This window comes from Podarcis melisellensis, assembly GCF_964234715.1.
Source record: "Podarcis melisellensis genome assembly, chromosome: 6".
Classification (NCBI taxonomy): Eukaryota; Metazoa; Chordata; class Lepidosauria; order Squamata; family Lacertidae; genus Podarcis; species Podarcis melisellensis.
Window position 1 is genome coordinate 79,014,942 of NC_138538.1, and position 19,158 is coordinate 79,034,099.

Here is a 19,158-nt window from a genome sequence, read left to right on the forward strand (position 1 = left end):
AAATATCTCCAAGCAGTCTTTGCTAAGCCATTAGCTGGAATTAATATGATCACGGGTTTTCTAAAATACATAAATAAGGCTTAATACTGAGTAAACATATTTAGGATGGGACTCAAGTGTGTTCAAATTGTAACAAACGTGGTAAGTAATGTAGATATTTAATAGGAAAATATTTCTTTCAATTTTCAGGACCATTGGGGACCAGTTAGGCGAAGCTAAAGCAAGTGGAAACTTGGGAAATACCTTAAAGGTCCTTGGAAATTATGAAGAAGCAATTGTCCGCTGTCAGAGGCACCTCAACATTTCTAGAGAGCTAAGTGACAAGGTAAAACACTTGCTATATTTAGCACTGTTAAGGGGGGGCGGAGACAGGAAGTGTTCTTTTAAATAATGTTATAGCTAAAGATTTATTTGGTTCAAGTGATTTCAATTTTGTTCAGTTCCCCATTCTCTTTATACCACTGTTTGCCCCTCCTGCTCCATTGGGAGTCCACAAAATCGGGAGGGTACCACATTTACTGTCTCTGCCCTAATAATACATTTGCTGTGTAGAGAACAAAAGAGCATCTCATTCTAGCTCTCTCTATAACCTTTATGCAAATCTGGGTACCATCCAGACTGGTCTTAAACACCATTCACCATTTTGCTTTTCTTAACCTCTTCTCGTGCCATTTGTCTTTGTTAAAAGCAAATAGGTGTAGGAATCTGCTGGTTGCATGAACCATGGGAAATCGTTCATAACCGAGTGCTTGGTAGCACCTGCACATTCCTGAGAACTTGTTTTGATAGTCTAAAAAGAAAGTTTTGTACCTACCGATCCAGGTAGCATGTGTTTGGATCATTAAAAGAGGTCTCTGTGGAGTTCCTGTAGTCTGCAGATGTGGCACCTGATAAAACATTTTTGCAAATATAGTGAGCTTTCTTGGGGAATGCTGTGGTGAAATGGCTCATCAGAATTGCAGGAAAGGAATGATTGTTTAGTATAAATGGGAAGACATCCATTGTTAAATAGTTGAGAAATTCATTTCCAGCCTTTTCTTCTTTAGGTTGGAGAAGCAAGAGCACTTTATAACCTTGGAAATGTATATCATTCCAAGGGTAAAAGTGTAGCTTGTGCAGGTACCCATGATCCAGGAGAGTTTCCAGATGATGTTAAAGCTGCATTGCGGAAAGCTGCAGATTATTATGAGTAAGTAACAAAGGGAGCGGGGAGAACTATTCTTGGAAGCGGAGTTGATGTAGCTTAAAATAGTATTTATATCCCTTTAAAATGTGCTTTATATTAGACACGCTTTCAAAACTGTGTTTCTAATTCCCCTTCTCTATATAATAAGCTCTTTTTGTTTGAAAATTTGTTAAAGTCCAAACACAAAAATAAATTTCAAAAATAGAACATTTGAAACATTCAGATGAAACCTTGTCTCCAGTTGCAGCAGCTTAATTCTGGCCAATAAAAATGCACTTGCTGATGAATTTTTAAGGAGGGAAATGTCAACAGTTATAGAGTAACTGTCATAAAAGCTGTTTATGTGCCTTTTCAAAATGAAATTAATTCACAGAGAGCACAGTGTAGGACACACTTTCAGTTTATCATAGCAGTCACAATGGTATGTACTGTTTCGTTCAAGATTTTATTAGTTACCAAACTTAGTCCTGCATTGTACCTGGAACAGTACCAGAAGCCAATGAGGGCTTGTCAAGTCAAAACTATATGGGTTGTTGCTTCTTAATAATCAGCAAGGGCTATCACACATTAAATGCATTTCACTTTGAGGTTGTTTCACTGAATTTGGAAGAAAAAATATATACAGTCATACCTCGGGTTAAATATGCTTCAGGTTGAGCGTTTTCAGGTTACACTCCATGGCGACCCGGAAGTAATGGAATGCGTTACTTTTGGGTTTCACCGCTCGCACATGTGCAGACGCTCAAAATGACGTCATGTGTGGAAGCGTGTTATGTTCTACTCAGGATACGAACGGGGCTCTGGAACGGATCCCGTTCGCATCCAGAGGTACCACTGTACAGCCTTTATGGAAAAGTGCTGCATGTCACTCCCATTTGAACTCCATCAATACTTTCCTATCCCAAGTCATGAGATCTGCTGACCACTGGTTTCAACAGTATTTGGCTTTAGTCTGGTGGCACACATCCCATTTCAAACCATGAGCATATATTTATGAAGGAGGAAAATGAAAAAAAAATTGTGTAGGAACTTTTAACAGTACCCAAAGAGAAGCAAGTTTGCTTTCATTTTGTCTGTGCTCTTCCACGTACATTTCCATGTACATTTCCATGAGCTGATAACGAATCAGGTTGTAATGTGAAAAATAATAATTATAAAACAATAGAGTTAAAGAGACCTTGTTGTTCTCATCGAAAACGTCATCCACTTAATCTTTAGTGTGTGTACCACCCTACTTTTACAAGCCTGATTCATATAAATGTTTTTTGCATGGAAAAGCCACTAATAACTGATGGCTTCCTCTGCTCATCTCCCTATTTTTCCTGAATATCGCAATGCAGAGAAGTGGAAAATGGGATTCTGTTTTGGTGAATTCCTGCTCTTCAACAAACTGACCACACGTTTGTAAGCCTCCAAAATCTCACTTTAGGCACAGGTGCCAACCATTTTGCACAGGGTTTTGTTTCTAGCTCGAGCGCACATAAGCCTGCTGTGCCCTATTATGCTCTCTTCTAGGTCCACAGGTACCCACATATTGATAGTCGCACATCTGTTGAACACGTGCAAAGTGGTCACCGCCTATATACGCAACAGCTCTTTCAAGGGGAGAATGACATTAAGTTGGGTTAGGCCCCTCTTCCTATCTCTGGAAGGCAATAAAAGGACATCTTTGGGTCAGGGCTCTTGTGAGGGTGAAAGCATTAAACCACCTAATATTGATGGCTTCTAGCAAAAGTTATTAATGTATTGTGGTCATTGTGTCAGTTCCATTAGCAGGAAGAACAGCCACCTTCATGGCTGCTAATTGTTACGCATTTCTAACATAAACCTTTTAATTGTTTTTATTTTGTTTCCCTGTTAAATAGGGAGAACTTGACATTAGTGACAGAGCTGGGTGATAGAGCAGCCCAGGGACGTGCCTATGGAAACCTGGGGAATACTCATTATCTTCTGGGCAACTTCAGGAGTGCTGTTACTGCCCATGAACAGGTACAAGAGACGGCTGTGTTCACGCATAACACTAACCCATGGTTTGTTTCAACAAACCAGAAGTCATCCTGCAGAGCCGTGACTTGTTTCTCCCAAGCTTGGTTTGTTTTCTGACTGCTCTTGCTTTGCTGTATAGATTGGTGAGCATCTGGGGTGGCATGGCCAAAGGCCTTTTGGTTCAGACATAATGCCACACAATAGTCTAAATAAGTCTATAAGCCAAGAACAAACCATGGCTTTACACTGTGGTTTATTGCTGGTAAACAAACAATTGTTAGTCAACTGGGCTGGGTTCAGACAATCCACACTTTGGCTGAAGAAACCTTGGCTTGGTGTTATGTTCATAGCATGCCAGAATATAGTGATAGTTTCCAGCATGATGTATTCTGCACCTGCCATTTAAAAAGCAGGTCTTTATTATTGCTACTATAACTATTATTATCATCTGTTAACTCCTAGTGATGAAATATAGTTTTTATTCAGGATTCCTTTTTTCAAAGAATCTGTAACAATGTATGTTCTGCAGAAATAGCTGAATTTTTTACTAAAAGAAACCCACAGTAAGCATAGCTGTCAACGTTTCCCTTTTTTAAGGGAAATTCCCTTATTCCGAATAGGATTCCTCGCAAGAAAAGGGAAAGGTTGACAGCTATGATATTAAGGTTTATTTGAAATCAGTAATCTGGGATTCTAAAATTTTGTGCTACATATTGAATTCCATCCTTTTACAGTTCACAGCTGCTTACTGGATATCAGTATGAACCATTACAACAGAACCTTTATTTTTCAGCGCCTTTTAATTGCAAAAGAATTTGGTGATAGAGCTGCTGAAAGAAGAGCCTACAGCAATCTTGGAAATGCTTATATTTTCCTTGGAGAATTTGAAACTGCTGCCGAATACTACAAGTTAGTCAATATATTGTTTAATTACCTAACCAAAGTATTATTTTCATAAATTTTCCAATCTTTCTAGTTTTAATTACAAATTTATAATCCTTCAGATTTTAGCCTATCTTGTAGGTTAGACTCAGATATAACTTGCCCTGGACTACCCAGAGAATATTATATTTGTGTGAGCCTGGATTTCCTATTTCTAACTCCAAATCTGAAGCTACTTTCAGATTTAGATGTTTTATTTGAATATTGATTAGTTGTCTTCTCTTTCCTGAGTTTAGTTAAGATCTTTTCAAAAGGTCAGTATTGGCAGTCCCCGCCCCCTGAAAATTAAGACCCTCAAAATGAGTTTTTATTAGAATGTATAAACAATCTGTGCCACTGTGAGAACAATTGGCTTGATTCAGCAAGCTCTTCTTACATTTTTTAATGCTCTAAACTATCTTAACTCATCTAAGGATCTAACAAACGACAGCTGTTTTAGAATATCATTTTAGGAAAATACCAATATTTTGGGAATGGTCAGTGGTAGAGCATCTGCTTGTGTGTGCAGAAGGTCCAAGGTTTAATGCCTAGCATTTCCAATTAAGGCTGGGAATGTCCTCTGCCTTGAACCTTGGAAGAGCTGCTGCCCTTCACTGTAGACAAGCCCTTAGCCACATGGACCAATGGTCTGACTTCCTGTGTTTATGTGTTGTTACCCTATGGCTTTAGACTGCAGCACTGGTTCTGTGGAAAATGTACCCCATTATTTGATTGACCTGTTTTTTCTGCAGTTTATACAAAATCCTTAGATCTAGCTGTTGATGAGAAACCTAATTGGTCTGAACTGGAAAGTAGGGTGACCCTGTTAGCAGTGGTGATATTTGCTTTGGCAGCTTCTAAAGTTTGAGCCAGTTTTCTGCCCTCTCAGTAGCATGATAAATTATATTGTTTTGTTGAAGTTATTACTATTTTATTTATTTATTTGTTGTGACTCCTAGACTAAACAATAGATTGATTGATTGATTGATTGATAAAGACCCATTGTATGTTTGTTTATGCATATATACTATTTGTCTAAGGAAAAGGACTGCTTTGGAAATGGGGAGACAAATTAGCTTTGTATAGGATTATATTTGTATGTTAAACATTGAGAGCCACTTGAACTACGTGCAGATACATTCTTGTTAGTCATGTAAGCGAAGATTATTTCTAGCTGTTTGTACTTTTAGGAAAACATTGCAGCTCGCCAGGCAGCTTACAGACCGGGCTGTAGAAGCACAAGCTTGCTACAGCCTTGGGAATACATATACTTTACTTCAAGACTATGAAAAGGCCATCGATTATCATCTGAAACACTTGGCAATTGCTGAAGAACTGAATGATAGGTAAGGCTTTTAAAAGTCCACTGTTCATTAACAAGAGAGAGAGCTTTTTTGAGGGTATAAAATTAAGTTCATATAGAATAATTGCCCTATTCAAATAGACAGAGGTCCAAAGAAGTACACTATGCATGCCTAAGAACCTGCCCCTGCCCCTTGGGATTTTCCCCTCCACCCTTTTGAACTGTAGGTGACCATGCCATATCATAAACTCTTTTGAAAATTTCCTTCAGTTTTGTGCAGTGACTTGTCCTTTGATCTGCAACTTTAGAAACAAAAGCCCGGGTTCAGTATCTAAATACAACTCTGGAAACTTCAATAAGCACTAATTATTTTTAAAAGTTGTGAGATTTGCATTGGGATTAGCCAGCTTTCTGTCACTAAGCTTTGTATTATGTAGTTTAGGGCTTTTAATTGAAATTGTGCATTAATGAGATTTTGTATACAGTGGTGCCTCGCAAGACGAAATTAATTCGTTCCGCAAGTCTCTTCGTCTTGCGAGTTTTTCGTCTTGCGATGCACGGTTTTCCATAGGAATGCATTGAAAATCAATTAATGCGTTCCTATGGAAAAAGCCTTCCCCCGACCTCTTCTGGCGGGCAGCATTTTAAAATCGCCCGGGACAGCGGAGGACTTCTCCGCTGTCCGGGGCGATTTAAAAGCCCCTGGGAAGGCAGGCAGGGGGGACAAAGGCTTTCCCGCCCGGCCGCCCGGCTTCGGAACATCGTTCCGATGCCGGGCGGCTGGGGGAGGCTTTCCTGCCCCACCGCCCGGCATCGGGACGATGCCCCGATGCCGGGCGGCTGGGGGAGGCGTTCCTGCCCCACCGCCCGGCATCGGGACGATGCCCCGATGCCGGGCGGCTGGGGGAGGCTTTCCTGCCCCACCGCCCAGCATCGGGACGATGCCCCGAAGCCGGGCGGGGGGGGAGGCTTTCCCGCCCGGCCGCCCGGCTTCGGGACATCGTTCCGATGCCGGGCGGCTGGGGGAGGCTTTCCTGCCCCACCGCCCGGCATCGGGACGATGCCCCGAAGCCGGGCGGCTGGGGGAGGCGTTCCTGCTCCACCGCCCGGCATCGGGACGATGCCCCGATGCCGGGCGGCTGGGGGAGGCCTTCCTGCCCCACCGCCCGGCATCGGGACGATGCCCCGAAGCCGGGCGGGGGGGGGGAGGCTTTCCCGCCCGGCCGCCCGGCTTCGGGACATCGTTCCGATGCCGGGCGGCTGGGGGAGGCTTTCCTGCCCCACCGCCCGGCATCGGGACGATGCCCCGAAGCCGGGCGGCTGGGGGAGGCGTTCCTGCCCCACCGCCCGGCATCGGGACGATGCCCCGATGCCGGGCGGCTTGGGGAGCCTTTCCTGCCCCACCGCCCGGCATCGGGACGATGCCCCGAAGCCGGGCGGGGGGGGAGGCTTTCCCGCCCGGCCGCCCGGCTTCGGGACATCGTTCCGATGCCGGGCGGCTGGGGGAGGCTTTCCTGCCCCACCGCCCGGCATCGGGACGATGCCCCGAAGCCGGGCGGCTGGGGGAGGCGTTCCTGCCCCACCGCCCGGCATCGGGACGATGCCCCGAAGCCGGGCGGGGGGGGGAGGCTTTCCCGCCCGGCCGCCCGGCTTCGGGACATCGTTCCGATGCCGGGCGGCTGGGGGAGGCGTTCCTGCCCCACCGCCCGGCATCGGGACGATGCCCGGAAGCCGGGCGGCTGGGGGAGGCGTTCCTGCCCCACCGCCCGGCATCGGGACGATGCCCCGATGCCGGGCGGCTGGGGGAGGCGTTCCTGCCCCACCGCCCGGCATCGGGATGATGCCCCGAAGCCGGGCGGGGGGGGAGGCTTCAAAAGCCGTCCGGGGGCTTTTAAATCGCCCTGGACAGTCCCGGGGCGATTTAAAAGCCCCCGGTTAGGCAGGCAGGGGGGGCAAAAGTCTTTGCCCCCCCTGCCTGCCTTCAAAAGCCGTCCGGGATAGCGGGAAGCGCTTCCCTGCTATCCCGGACCGCTTTTTAAATGCTGGCGGTGGGGAGCAAAGCCTTTCGCCCCCGCCGGCCTTCCTGGACCTCTTCTGAAGTCCGGAGGGGGGGGAAGGCTTTGCTCCCCACCGCCAGCATTTAAAAAAAGGTCCCCGAGATTTCCCTATGGGCTTTCGTCTTGCGATGCAAGCCCATAGGGAAAATCGTCTAGCGAAGCGTCGCAAAAACCGAAAAACCCTTTCGTCTTGCGGGTTTTTCGTCTTGCGAGGCATTCGTCTAGCGGGGCACCACTGTATTCGAATTGAACATAAACTCCATTCTGTGTTTTGCTGTTTTGTTACTGAGAACCAATTCATTTAAGTATTACTTTAATTGAGCAGCTTGTGGAAGTATGCGTGTTCATACTTCTGATTCTCTACAGTTAACATATGAAGCAGAGAGAAATGGATCCCACCTGCAGAGACCATAAAGTAATGCATTTGTTGACTGACAGTGTTAAGTGTGTTGTTGCCAGTAAATAAAACAAAAATAAAAACTAGTTAGCAGTACTAAGAGCCTGTAAACATTACTTCCTCAGGAAGGGAGGGAAGCCAATCTCCCAAGGAATCACATAATTGTAGAGTTGGAAGGGACCCTGAGGGTCGTCTAGTCCAACCCCCCTGCAACGCAAAGAATCTCAACACATGGTCCTCCTCCTATTTGAACCTATACTGGATGCTGCTTAGCTTTGCAAATGTGCCAGCAGTTTCAGTGCTCACCACTAGGAGGACTAGTTGATTCAACAGCCACTGTCCATTGTTCTCTCCCTATTCCTAGGGGGCTAACTAAATTTGAGCCACACCTCCTGACTTCACTGACTACTACAGTAGCTGGAAGAAAGCTAGGCATGTAAATTTGTAGCAACCTAGTGAGCTAGAGGGAGCCCCAGCTGACAAAACATAAGGTGAGTTAAGCAGATGTGCAGGTTTAGCAGCAGGGCAAGGAGGACAGGGCACACGACTCTGCCCCTCCTTTCCTTTAGCTAAAGTAAAGCTGAACTCTCAATAAAAGTAACCCCTGCAACTGGAATGTCATCAGGGGTGTGGGGGCTTTCCAGTGTTTTACACTGTCTTGTCACATGTACAGCTATCTCCCTTTTGGGCAGAAGTCACGGGTGTGTCCAAAGTGCAATGAGCTCCTGGTTCGCTTGGAACAAGCTTATTCCCTTGAAGCTAAGGTGGCAGACCAGGAAAGCTAAGAGAGGCAGAAAACTCTGTGAATGAGACATGCAGGGATACTATAGTTGTGTCCCACTGCCACACTGAGAGCTGTCCTGCTGCCAGGGAGAATGAGGATTTCTGGGAGTGTCAGAAGAAGAGGGAACATTTCCTTAGAATGGTCCCATTCCTTGTTATGCCTGCATGCTCAGGATGCTTTTTTGGGTGGGGAGTGAAGAAAGTGGATGGAGAAAAGTGTTTCTCCCTCTTTGATAACACTAGAACTGAATGTTGGGAGATTAAGGCAGATAAAAGAAAGTCCTTCAGACAGCACATAGTTAAACTATGGAACTTGCTTCCACAGGAGGCAGTGATGACCACCAACTTTAAAAGATTAGACAAGATTCATGGGGGGTAAGGCTATCAATGGCTACTAGCCAAGGTTATACATGGTTGGAGGCAGTAATGGTTGGAGGCAGTAATACTAGTTACGGGGAACTGCAGGAGTGAATGTTATTGTGCTCAGATCCTGCTTAAAGGTTTCCCACATGCACGCAGTTGGCTAGCCAGAACAGGATGCTGGACTAGATAGGATTGGCTTGATTCATCAGGCTCTTATGTTCTTACTTGTTCTTGGCCGATAGTGGTTTGTTTAAATGAAACATGATCTCTGGCTCAGACATAAAGCTAAGCCAAGGATCATGATTTGTTTCTCACATGTGCTAGTGGGGAGTACAAAGTGGCACAGACCAGTGCATTAGCATTAAACGATTAACTGGTTTACTGTGGCATATGAACTGACTAGTATAGGAATGGGTCTTTACTGGTTTAAGTTGGTTAGAAAGCTAATGTGTGGAGCATTTAATAAGTGTCATGCTGTTGAACTGTGTTTCAGAATTGGTGAAGGAAGAGCATGCTGGAGTTTGGGGAATGCATACACAGCCCTGGGGAACCATGAACAAGCTATGCACTATGCCGAAAAGCATTTAGACATTTCGAGAGAGGTATGTGGTCATATTACAAGTTGTTTGTGGTATACTCTTTTTATAAAAATAAGTATGCATATACAGTGGAACCTCAGTTTTTGAACATAATCCGTTCCGGAAGGCTGTTGAGTTTCAAAATGTTTGAAAACCGAAACTCAATACGGAAGCCTCAATACAATAGGGAAACTCAAAATTGAAGCCGCCTCAGAAGTTTAAAGACTGGGGTTTACATATTTATGGATAGTGTTTACAGGAACTTGTTCGGTATGGATATGAAATTACAAAATGCTTTTGATTGCAGGTGGGAGATAAAACTGGAGAACTAACAGCTAAACTTAACCTCTCAGATCTACAAATGGTGCTTGGCCTAAGTTTCAGCACAAACAGTTCAATGATGACAGAAAATCAAATTCTAGATCATAGCGTGAATGGTAAGTATAAACTTCCATGATTATGTATTAATATTTATCTTAATTAATCTTCAATGCTCATAGATAGGCTGATATTTTGTGAGATATACTTTTACTTGGGGAAATTATAAGACTCTGTATTTGCTTTTAAAAAAATTTTTTTATTGAGTTTACACAATGGAATCACATTCCATTACATAATCTTGATCAATGCTCAAACTGAGCTTCGACTTCCCCCCATCCCACTCTCTGGCTTTCATAAATAATCACTTACATCTTAGCATTTCTATAACCACTTATTTACCTTTTTTCTCTCTTAATAAAATTTACCTTGTTAAATGTAAACCAGCTCCCAATATTAGCATAACAAAATATTTCAACTCAAACATTTTCAAATGTTTACAATGTTCTTCCATATATTGTATAAATTTACTCGTCCTTTTCAAAAAGTTTGCTGTGCTGATTTCGGATCCTCCCCGTCAGCTTTGCCAATTCTGCATATTCCATCATCTTAGTCTGCCATTCTTCCAATGTTGGAAGTTCCTGCTGCTTCCATTGTGTATTTGCAATGCAATGGGGAATTTTATTTGCACTCCTTAATCTTCAATACTGGGTCTGTTCTTGTGTTCTGGTTTTAGAAACTTTTTTTTTAAAAGCCACATGCCATTTTTCTTTTATAAGCACACCTATACAGTGAAGTCCCTCAGCAGAACTAGGAGATAATTATTGGTGATTTCCCTGCCCCCCTCCGAAATCCACCGTAGAGCACCCCTCAGCCCCAACTCCACACCCTCCCCCCACAATACCCTAAATGTCTGAAAGACTGCCTCATTCCTTACAGACCCTGCTGAGATTAGCAGAGGGGGTCCTCTTGGTAGTTCCTCCACAATCTGAGGCTTGGGGTTGTGACAGCCTGTGAACAGGGCCTTCTCTGTGGTGGCCGCTAAGCTGTGGAACTCCCCACTGAGTTGTATCTGGCAACTTCTTTATACAGCTTTCAGAGAATGCTGAAGCTGCACCTTGGATTTTGACACTTGAGGTTTATGTTTTTAGGAGCCACCTTATTTTTATGGTTCTAAGTCATTTCCAGTTGTTTTTATATTATGCTGTAAACTGCTTTGGGCCCTTCAGGTGAAAAGTGGGAAATACATACATAATTTAATAAAATCTTACCTTGCATGTAGGTGAATTCTAATTCAATTATTAGTCTCAAGTAGTAATTATCTTTGTTGGTCATTAGACTTTAGAAGGTCCAGGTAATTTACCCTCATTGAACTTGTTATGAAGCTTTCCTTCAAAATAAACTATTTTTCTGTCTTAAGGTGCAAGACCCCGAGTAGGACGCCGCCATAGTATGGAAAACATGGAACTTATGAAGCTTACTCCTGAAAAGGTTGGTGACTGGCTGAACATTTCATGGGTTGGATCCGTACTACATTAGCTCCCACTGATTTTACTGGAAATGGAATTCAGCTAGGCATTATTAACTTAATATGGATTCAGCACATTAGTCTTAATTGTCACTCAAGCTATAGGGAGAGGGGATGTGGAGATTGTGGCACTCCCATCTACGCGCCTGCACAGTGCTGACCTGCCTGCTTTGTCCCTCTCTCTCTCCTGGTGATGGGGGGGGGCGGTTTCAGGTCTCTGGCAGCAGTGCTCCTCACTGACCAGTCCTCTGCAGTGGCAACTACCTTTGGATGTTAGACTAGCCAGAACAAGTTATGCAGGAAGTGATTTTGGTCAAAAATGGGAGAATCAAAACCTGTATTTTTAACTGTTTCTGATTGTGAATCTGGCAATAAATGGCACCACTTGTGTGTGCATCTTCTCCACCTCCCCTGAGGTTGTCAATACCTTTTGCTGTATTTGATGTTTATGATTGTAGACCAAATCAGCTGAACTGAAGCAGAGATTTAGTTGATTGACTACATATCAGGGATAGAAATATTTTTCTTCCCTTTGTCTTGAGTACTGTGGGTTATTTATTAAGCCATTGTTTACAGAAAATGACTACATGGAAATACCACTGAGAGAGAAGATATATGAGTAGAACAGTTCTAAGGGTAATAATGTATGGTTCTGTAATTGAGGCATGCTAGTGGAAATGAAGGGTACACAAGTACATCCTAAGCAAAATGGAATGGTGACTGATTTCTGTGCAGTTCGATGTTCCGAGTTTCTTTCCAAGGTTTGGTTCACACATCACAATGAACCTTAATGTTCTATTGTCAATGTGCAGATCACTCAATCCAGGGATCCCTGTTTTTTGAGCAAAAAACATGATCCCTGATTTGGAAAGAATACCAATCCAAGGGTTGTGATTTGTTGCTCCTGCTTACCAGCAGGGAGGAGCAAAAAACATAAAATGCAGCCAGTATATTGTTTTAAAATTATGAGGAGCAGCAGCTTTGCTGAGAAATGGGTAAAATGAATTCCTAGTTCACATTTTTAGGGTTGTTTCCTGTGCTATTTCTAGTCATAGTAGACCCATTGAAATTAGTGACCATGGTTAAGTTTGGTCCTTTAATTTCAGTAGGCCTACCCCAAGCAAAATTTCGTTGAATACCACCCTTAGTTTCCACACATGGGGAGTCAAAGGGTAGGAGAAAAAGTTAAAAATATAGAAGTTCATCTGTTGTTCCACTGTCTCCTCTTTGCTTATGCTTCCTGCCACCCCTTCTGCTTCCACCCCCCCATTTGCCTGGGGTCTCTCCTTTTTGCTGCACTTGATCTGTACACAGAAATGGGATATTTAAAAATTCAGAATACTTGTGTGTATCTGTAGTTCAGGAATAATCTAAGGAGGCAGAGCTAATTTAAACAGGGAAAAAGTGATGTACAGTTAATATAATGAAGAAGGAATTGGCATCACTGCATGAACTTAAGTTTTAGGTCTTAAAAAATTATCTTGGACAATTAGTTTAGCATAGCTAAATAATACCTGGGATCCATACTACTTTCCTGAATGTAGTGAAGTGTCACAAAGAAACATTAAAAGCGGCAGTATCTTGTTTGTCCCTGGGAAAATGTGACCACCCTCTTGCCCAAAATTTGCATGTCTATTACAGTGAAACAGGTTGTAGTAGATACCGCTTGTAATGTTCTAACTTGGAAGGCTGCTTATAACTTCAAGTGTGCAGGATTTGTTTCCATAGCAGGCTTCTTCCTGTTTTGATATGAGGTACTTGAATTTTTCTAGCTCTGTGGAGATATTGACTCAAATTAAGTCAGCCTCTTCAGTGTTAGTAGTGTGAAAATTAAGGCAGGTAGTATTTTGTGCCTGAATGAGAGACTTTCTTCTGAATAGTTTATTGATATACATTGTCCCTTGTTCTCTAGGTTCAGGACTGGAACAGTGAAATTCTGGCCAAACAGAAACCACTAGTTCCTAAACCTTCAGCAAAACTACACTTTGTAAATCGATTAAAAGGCAAAAAATACAAAAACATCACATCTTCTAAAGTGCTTCAGGATGCTAGTAATTCTATTGACCACCGACTAAGTTCACAGAAGGTATTTGTGGATAAATATTTAATTGCTTGAAAGAAATCTTAAAATTATAGTTTGAACACCTTTAACTGGTTTAACTTGTTTGCTTGAGTTTTAAAAAAATCTTAGCAACATCATGATTAATGCTCATGATGAAGCTAATTCTAAGCATACTTCTTAGGAAGCACTTCTCATCAAGCTCAGTGGATATATTCTAAATAAGCATGGTTAGGATTTGGGTGGAAAAATCCATTTGAAAATTTTGTTGGGTTGGAGTGAGAACTAAACATTTTATTATAAAACCTGTATCAGCTGCTAAAATACTGTGCTGGCTTTGTTAGGATAGAAATCGTTTCTAGCATCTTAGCCTAAGTGTTGTTTTACTTCATTGGCTCGTCTTCCCTCTTTCCCATGCTATTTATTTGTGCATAGCTTTTTTGTAATATGGGTAGAGGTAAAATCTGTCCTATTGTCTTCAAAAGTAACCAGTATAACTTTGGCCTGACTATTTTTTTATCTGATTTCTTAAAAGAACAGCCCTGATGTGCCTGGAGATGAAGGGTTCTTTGACTTGCTAAGTCGATTTCAGAGCAACAGAATGGATGATCAACGGTATTGTTTCCAGGACAGGAACAGACTGGCAGTGACACCTTCTGCACCATCAAGAACATTGAAAAAATGTAACTAATTTTGTTAATGTAACTAAATGTGTATAATTCTCATCTTCTGACAGAATAGAATAAAAGCAGCATAATTATTTTCTTCATCTTTCTGCAGCCTTTTCTACGTCCATGGTCTCACCTCACACTGATGAATTTCTAGATCTTCTTGCTAGCTCTCAGAGTAGACGTCTAGATGATCAGCGAGCCAATGCCAGTGATTTACCAGGACTTCGTCTTAATCAGCGCAACAGTCAATCGGTCCTTGGCCGCTTGATGGCCAGTAGCAATAGTGAACCAGATGATGACTTCTTTGACATTTTGATAAAATATCAGGTAAGTTTTGTAAGTCTACATGGTATGTCATGTTTTATGCAGCATGATGGTGAAATCTGGTTTCAGTGGGTTCTTAATGTTTTTTTTCGATTAAAAAGTTAATGAATGCTCTTTGATAAATCTTAGCATTTTTAGCAAAGCTCGTGGTGAGTCACCCTCAGATATATTCTTAAAATCAAATGGCTCGCCAAAATGCTGTAAGCAGATAAGGAATACTTGAACTCAACTTACTGGATTTATAAGCAATCTAATGTTGGTTGGAAGAGAAATAAAGCAGAACATGCTCTGACTATTTCTCAGTTTGCCTGACCCTCACAATTGGAGATTTTTTATGAAATCTCATTTTTTCCTCCCTGTTGAAATGACTATACATGTCACTAGAATTTTGTTTTAAAAGCCTGGATCGAAAGGAGTTTTCTATATGTGCCAAAGGAAAAACAAACTGCAGCCGGGCACTGGTGGCAGTTTAACACACAATATACCACCAGGTGAAACCACCATTGCACTCTGGCCATCGTACAACTGAGGGCAAGCTAGCTTGTTCCTCCCTTGGCTGCCTGCCCTGCAGCGGAGAAGTCTAAGGGAGCCCCCACTCTGGCTCACACAAGGCAGAGATGTGGTGGGTGCTCTGCTAGATTTTGTCTGCTGAGGGGCAGGCAGCTGTGCACCCCAAAAGTGCCAAGGTGGTGGTGAGGCAGGCACCTTGGCACAGTGCCGCCTTGGCAGGTGACCCACCACCCTGGGAGGAAAGACAGACCCCACCCACCAGGGTGAAGGCAGTCAGATGAGGGGTCTTATGGGGCAATGCAGTACAAAAAAGTGCCACGTGAGCTGGAGGGACATGGGGCTTGGTCAGCTGGGGGGAGGTAAAGCCTTTGTGCCCCCCCCCAGATGGGCAGCGCATGTTCTCTCCACACCAGGTGTTGGGGCTGGAGGGATTTGCTTCTCCCCCAGCACTGGGAACATGCTGCATTGAAACTGCCTCTGCTCCCTCCCTTGTGGGCTGGGGTCAGTGCAGCTTCTTTCAACATCGTGGTGAATTGCAAGACTGTAATGTTGGGCTGGTGATACATTGTAATATTGAAAACCTGACATCGGCCAGCCCTACCAAGCATCTAACAATTAGCTGTGAATCCTGTGTGCAAGGGGGAAAAGTTATTTCAGTTGGAATAATGTTTACTATAAAGTAAGTGATGTTAATATTTGCAGACTATCAAACACATTTCTTGACAAGGTGAAGGAGTGGCTAACATAACATTTATAAAAAGATAATATAGTGGAGGAGGCTTGGAGGGCCTTGCAGATTATAAGCAAACTGGGTAATTCAGTTTTTATCTAAAGTGCTCTGACTTCATAAGGACAAAACGCAAAAGAAGCTCTAGAGTCTTTCCATGACATAACTGACTATTCCAAACAAAGAGCTCATAGAGTAAGGATCTAGTAGGAAGAGATGGTTAAAATGTACCGTATTTTTGGCTCCATAAGACCATTAAGTGCACCTACTTTTTAGAGGGGGAATTCAAGAAAAAAAAATATTTAAAGGGAGCGGTGAGCAGAGCCTGTATGCATCCCAGGCTCTGCTCAGTGCTCCCTTTCAAGAACCACGTGTGCGACGCTTGCAGACTTTTCCCCGACGAGGGAGAAGGGTAGCCCGTCACTTCTCCCTCCTCGGGGAAAAGCCCCCAAGAGCTCTGCGCAGCTCTTGAAAGGGGGCGCGGCTCTTGGGGGCTTTTGTGGGAGGTGGGGGAAGTGAGAGAGCCTCGCTCTGTCCCTTCCCCCACCTCCCGCAAAAGCCAGAGATAGCCGCGCTCCGCAGGGCAGCAGGATAAAGGCTCTCCACTGCCCTGCGGAGGCTTCGCGGGCTACCCCAGAGCTGCTAAGGAGCCTTTTGGGGCTGGTGGGGGAAGCCTGGGTTTCCCCCTCCCCCAGCCCCAAAGAGCAGCTCTGGGAGGCAGGCTGCGCACAGCCTTCCTGCTGCTCCCAGGGGAAGCCCGGGTTCCCCCCCAGCCTCAGGGACCACACATTTGCTCCATAAGACGCACAGACATTTCCCCTTAGTTTTAAGAGGAAAAAAGTGTGTCTTATGGAGCAAAAAATACGGTAGATTAGGAAAATTTAAAACTATTTTGTTCTTGTGTCACACTTTTCCTATTGTAAAAGGTACAACAATCTTTCAGGTAAGCAGTTCACGTCCCTCAGTATTCTTAAAATGGGTTCAGGTTGTGGTAGCTGACTTTGAAGCATACCTGAAAAGGTGTTCCTCTCTAATCTGGGCTAAGGCCTCTGTATCCATTCATGGTACACACTTGGGTGGTGTTCACTGCTCTGGCTGGGAAGTGTGACAAGATGCCAGATGAGTCCTTTATTCTTCTAGCTGGCATCCATTCTTCTCCTGTATGACAGATGCTACATCAAGACAACCTCCCCACACCGATGGAAACATTGGCAGAGACTTACTGGATTAGAGACTTTAATACAGTGGTGCCCCGCAAGACGAATGCCTCGCAAGACGAAAAACCCGCAAGACGAAAGGGTTTTTCGGTTTTTGCGACGTTTCGCTAGACGATTTTCCCTATGGGCTTGCATCGCAAGACGAAAGCCCATAGGGAAATCTCGGGGACCTTTTTTTAAATGCTGGCGGTGGGGAGCAAAGCCTTTTCCCCCCCTCTGGACTTCAGAAGAGGTCCAGGAAGGCCGGCGGGGGCGAAAGGCTTTGCTCCCTACCGCCAGCATTTTAAAAGCAGTCCGGGATAGCAGGGAAGCGCTTCCCGCTATCCCGGACGGCTTTTGAAAGCAGGCGGGGGGAGCAAAGACTTTTGCCCCCCGCCCGCCTTGGGAAGAGGTCCTGGACCTCTTCCGAAGGCGTGCGGGGGGGCAAAAGTCTTTGCTCCCCCCTGCCTGCCTTTCCGGGGGCTTTTAAATCGCCCCGGGACAGCTGAGAATTCCTCCGCTGTTCCGGGGCGATCTTAAAATGCTGGCGGGCAGCCGCCCGCCAGCATTTTAAAAGCCCCCAGGACTGTCCCGGGAAGGCAGGCGGGGGGGGGAAGCAAAGACTTTCGCCCCCGCCAGCCTTCAGAAGAGGTCGGGGGACAGACTGTCCCCAGACCTGGTCTGAAGGCAGTTCGGTTTCCATAGGAACGCATTAATTGATTTTTAATGCATTCCTATGGGAAACCGTGCTTCGCAAGACGAAAAACTCGCAAGACGAAAAGACTTGCGGAACGAATTAATTTCGTCTTGCGAGGCACCACTGCATGCATCACAAACTTGTTCTAAGCAATATTTCCAATTTTAAGCCCACCCCCACCCCCCGAAATGACAGGCAAGCTGCTATTCTATATTGTACTTTATATTTATTATATGTGGAAAAACCAATAAAAAGAATGAGAACAAGAACTCACCCACTGTTATCCAATAGTAACCATGGAGAATAGCATACTGACATGTTCCTAGCACTTGTTTTCCAAGTGTATTCGCTGTGGAAGTAAATTAGTTTTTCCAGGATTTTGGTCTACAAAATATTTTAACCAGCTTCAATTTGGCCAACATCTTTCACCATGTTACCAAATAAAAAAACCCCACCACAATTCTTTTCTTCCTTTGTCACTGGAGGAACAGACATAGTTGTGCTTCTCAGGACCACACAATGTATATGCTGTTTCTGTTGGGAAAGGACAGGAAACCATGGCTGACAATATTCTGCCAAAATGTGAATGTTACTACTTTTAATAGATTTAACATGGGCAAACAGGATGAATTGAACTGTGGAATGATTAAACAGTGGATTTTAGCTGTAATTCCTAACCTTGTTTTGATTTTAGGGCTCTAGACTAGATGATCAGAGATGTGCACCACCACCAATCATCACAAAAGGACCAACTGTACCTGATGAAGATTTTTTTAGCCTTATTTTGAGATCCCAAGGGAAGAGAATGGATGAACAGAGAGTCTTTCTACCCTCTGATTTGAAGAGGGCAAATTCTAATTAATGGACTTCTTCAAAAGCACACCGAAGAGTAACAGATGGATTGTGTAATACTGGAATTCCGTTTTTTTAATAATCCAGGATACAATGCCTTTAAGGGAAAAAGTTTATGGTACAGTTACTGCTGCCACAGCTTGAAAAAAGCATATCTAAAAATGTGTGTAAAAAGCTCTATAGAGCACTGTCAATCTTCTCTCTGTAAATATTTTTTTGTTTCGTATGGTTTAGTGTTTAACGGTACTTTTCACATGAGCTTATGGAAAAAAATCCAGCTAAAATTATGTAATTAAATAGGAAAACTCTAGACTTAACCTCAAAAGTTTTTCTAACATCTAAGAAGTATAGAATGTTCCAAAACAATTGACAAGTATTACATTGTTTTTTAAAAAAAAACACACACGAGAAAAATAAATATTTTCATACTAGCTAAACCTGCTGTTTTGTCTGTAAGTAAATGAACTGATCCAAAGAGAATGCCGTTGGTTCTTAACTCAGATAAGTTCCTTTTGTGGTAAGGTCCTATCTCCTACCCACCCTGGAGTTTTTTCAGCTATTCTAGTTATTTGTTGCTCCCATTTGTTAAGAGAAGTCTTCCATTATTTCCTGCCTGTTATTGGGTTTTTGGGTTTTTGGTGGGTGGGGTGGGGGCTAGATTGCAGGACTGTCATGGCTGAAGATGTGCTCTCTCTGTCAGAG

At 43.7% G+C, this 19,158-nt stretch overlaps 1 protein-coding gene across 3 annotated transcripts in view; it reads left to right on the top strand.

Annotated features, from left to right (window-relative positions):
- The window catches only part of GPSM2 (G protein signaling modulator 2), a 36,846-nt gene extending 17,953 nt beyond the window's left edge, over positions 1-18,893 (top strand). For 2 of the 3 annotated variants that reach the window (XM_081914867.1, XM_081914868.1), the window contains 12 exons: positions 190-325; positions 1,047-1,189; positions 3,052-3,175; positions 3,966-4,081; positions 5,284-5,439; positions 9,490-9,598; positions 9,882-10,011; positions 11,313-11,383; positions 13,333-13,506; positions 14,015-14,162; positions 14,260-14,477; positions 18,299-18,893. In XM_081914867.1, the coding sequence (XP_081770993.1) occupies positions 190-325; positions 1,047-1,189; positions 3,052-3,175; positions 3,966-4,081; positions 5,284-5,439; positions 9,490-9,598; positions 9,882-10,011; positions 11,313-11,383; positions 13,333-13,506; positions 14,015-14,162; positions 14,260-14,477; positions 18,299-18,466 (1,693 nt within the window). In that variant the 3' untranslated portion in view covers positions 18,467-18,893. The remainder of the gene's footprint in view (positions 1-189; positions 326-1,046; positions 1,190-3,051; positions 3,176-3,965; positions 4,082-5,283; positions 5,440-9,489; positions 9,599-9,881; positions 10,012-11,312; positions 11,384-13,332; positions 13,507-14,014; positions 14,163-14,259; positions 14,478-18,298) is intronic. The other variant, XM_081914869.1, reaches the window with a different exon arrangement.
- Positions 18,894-19,158: the final 265 nt, after the last annotated feature.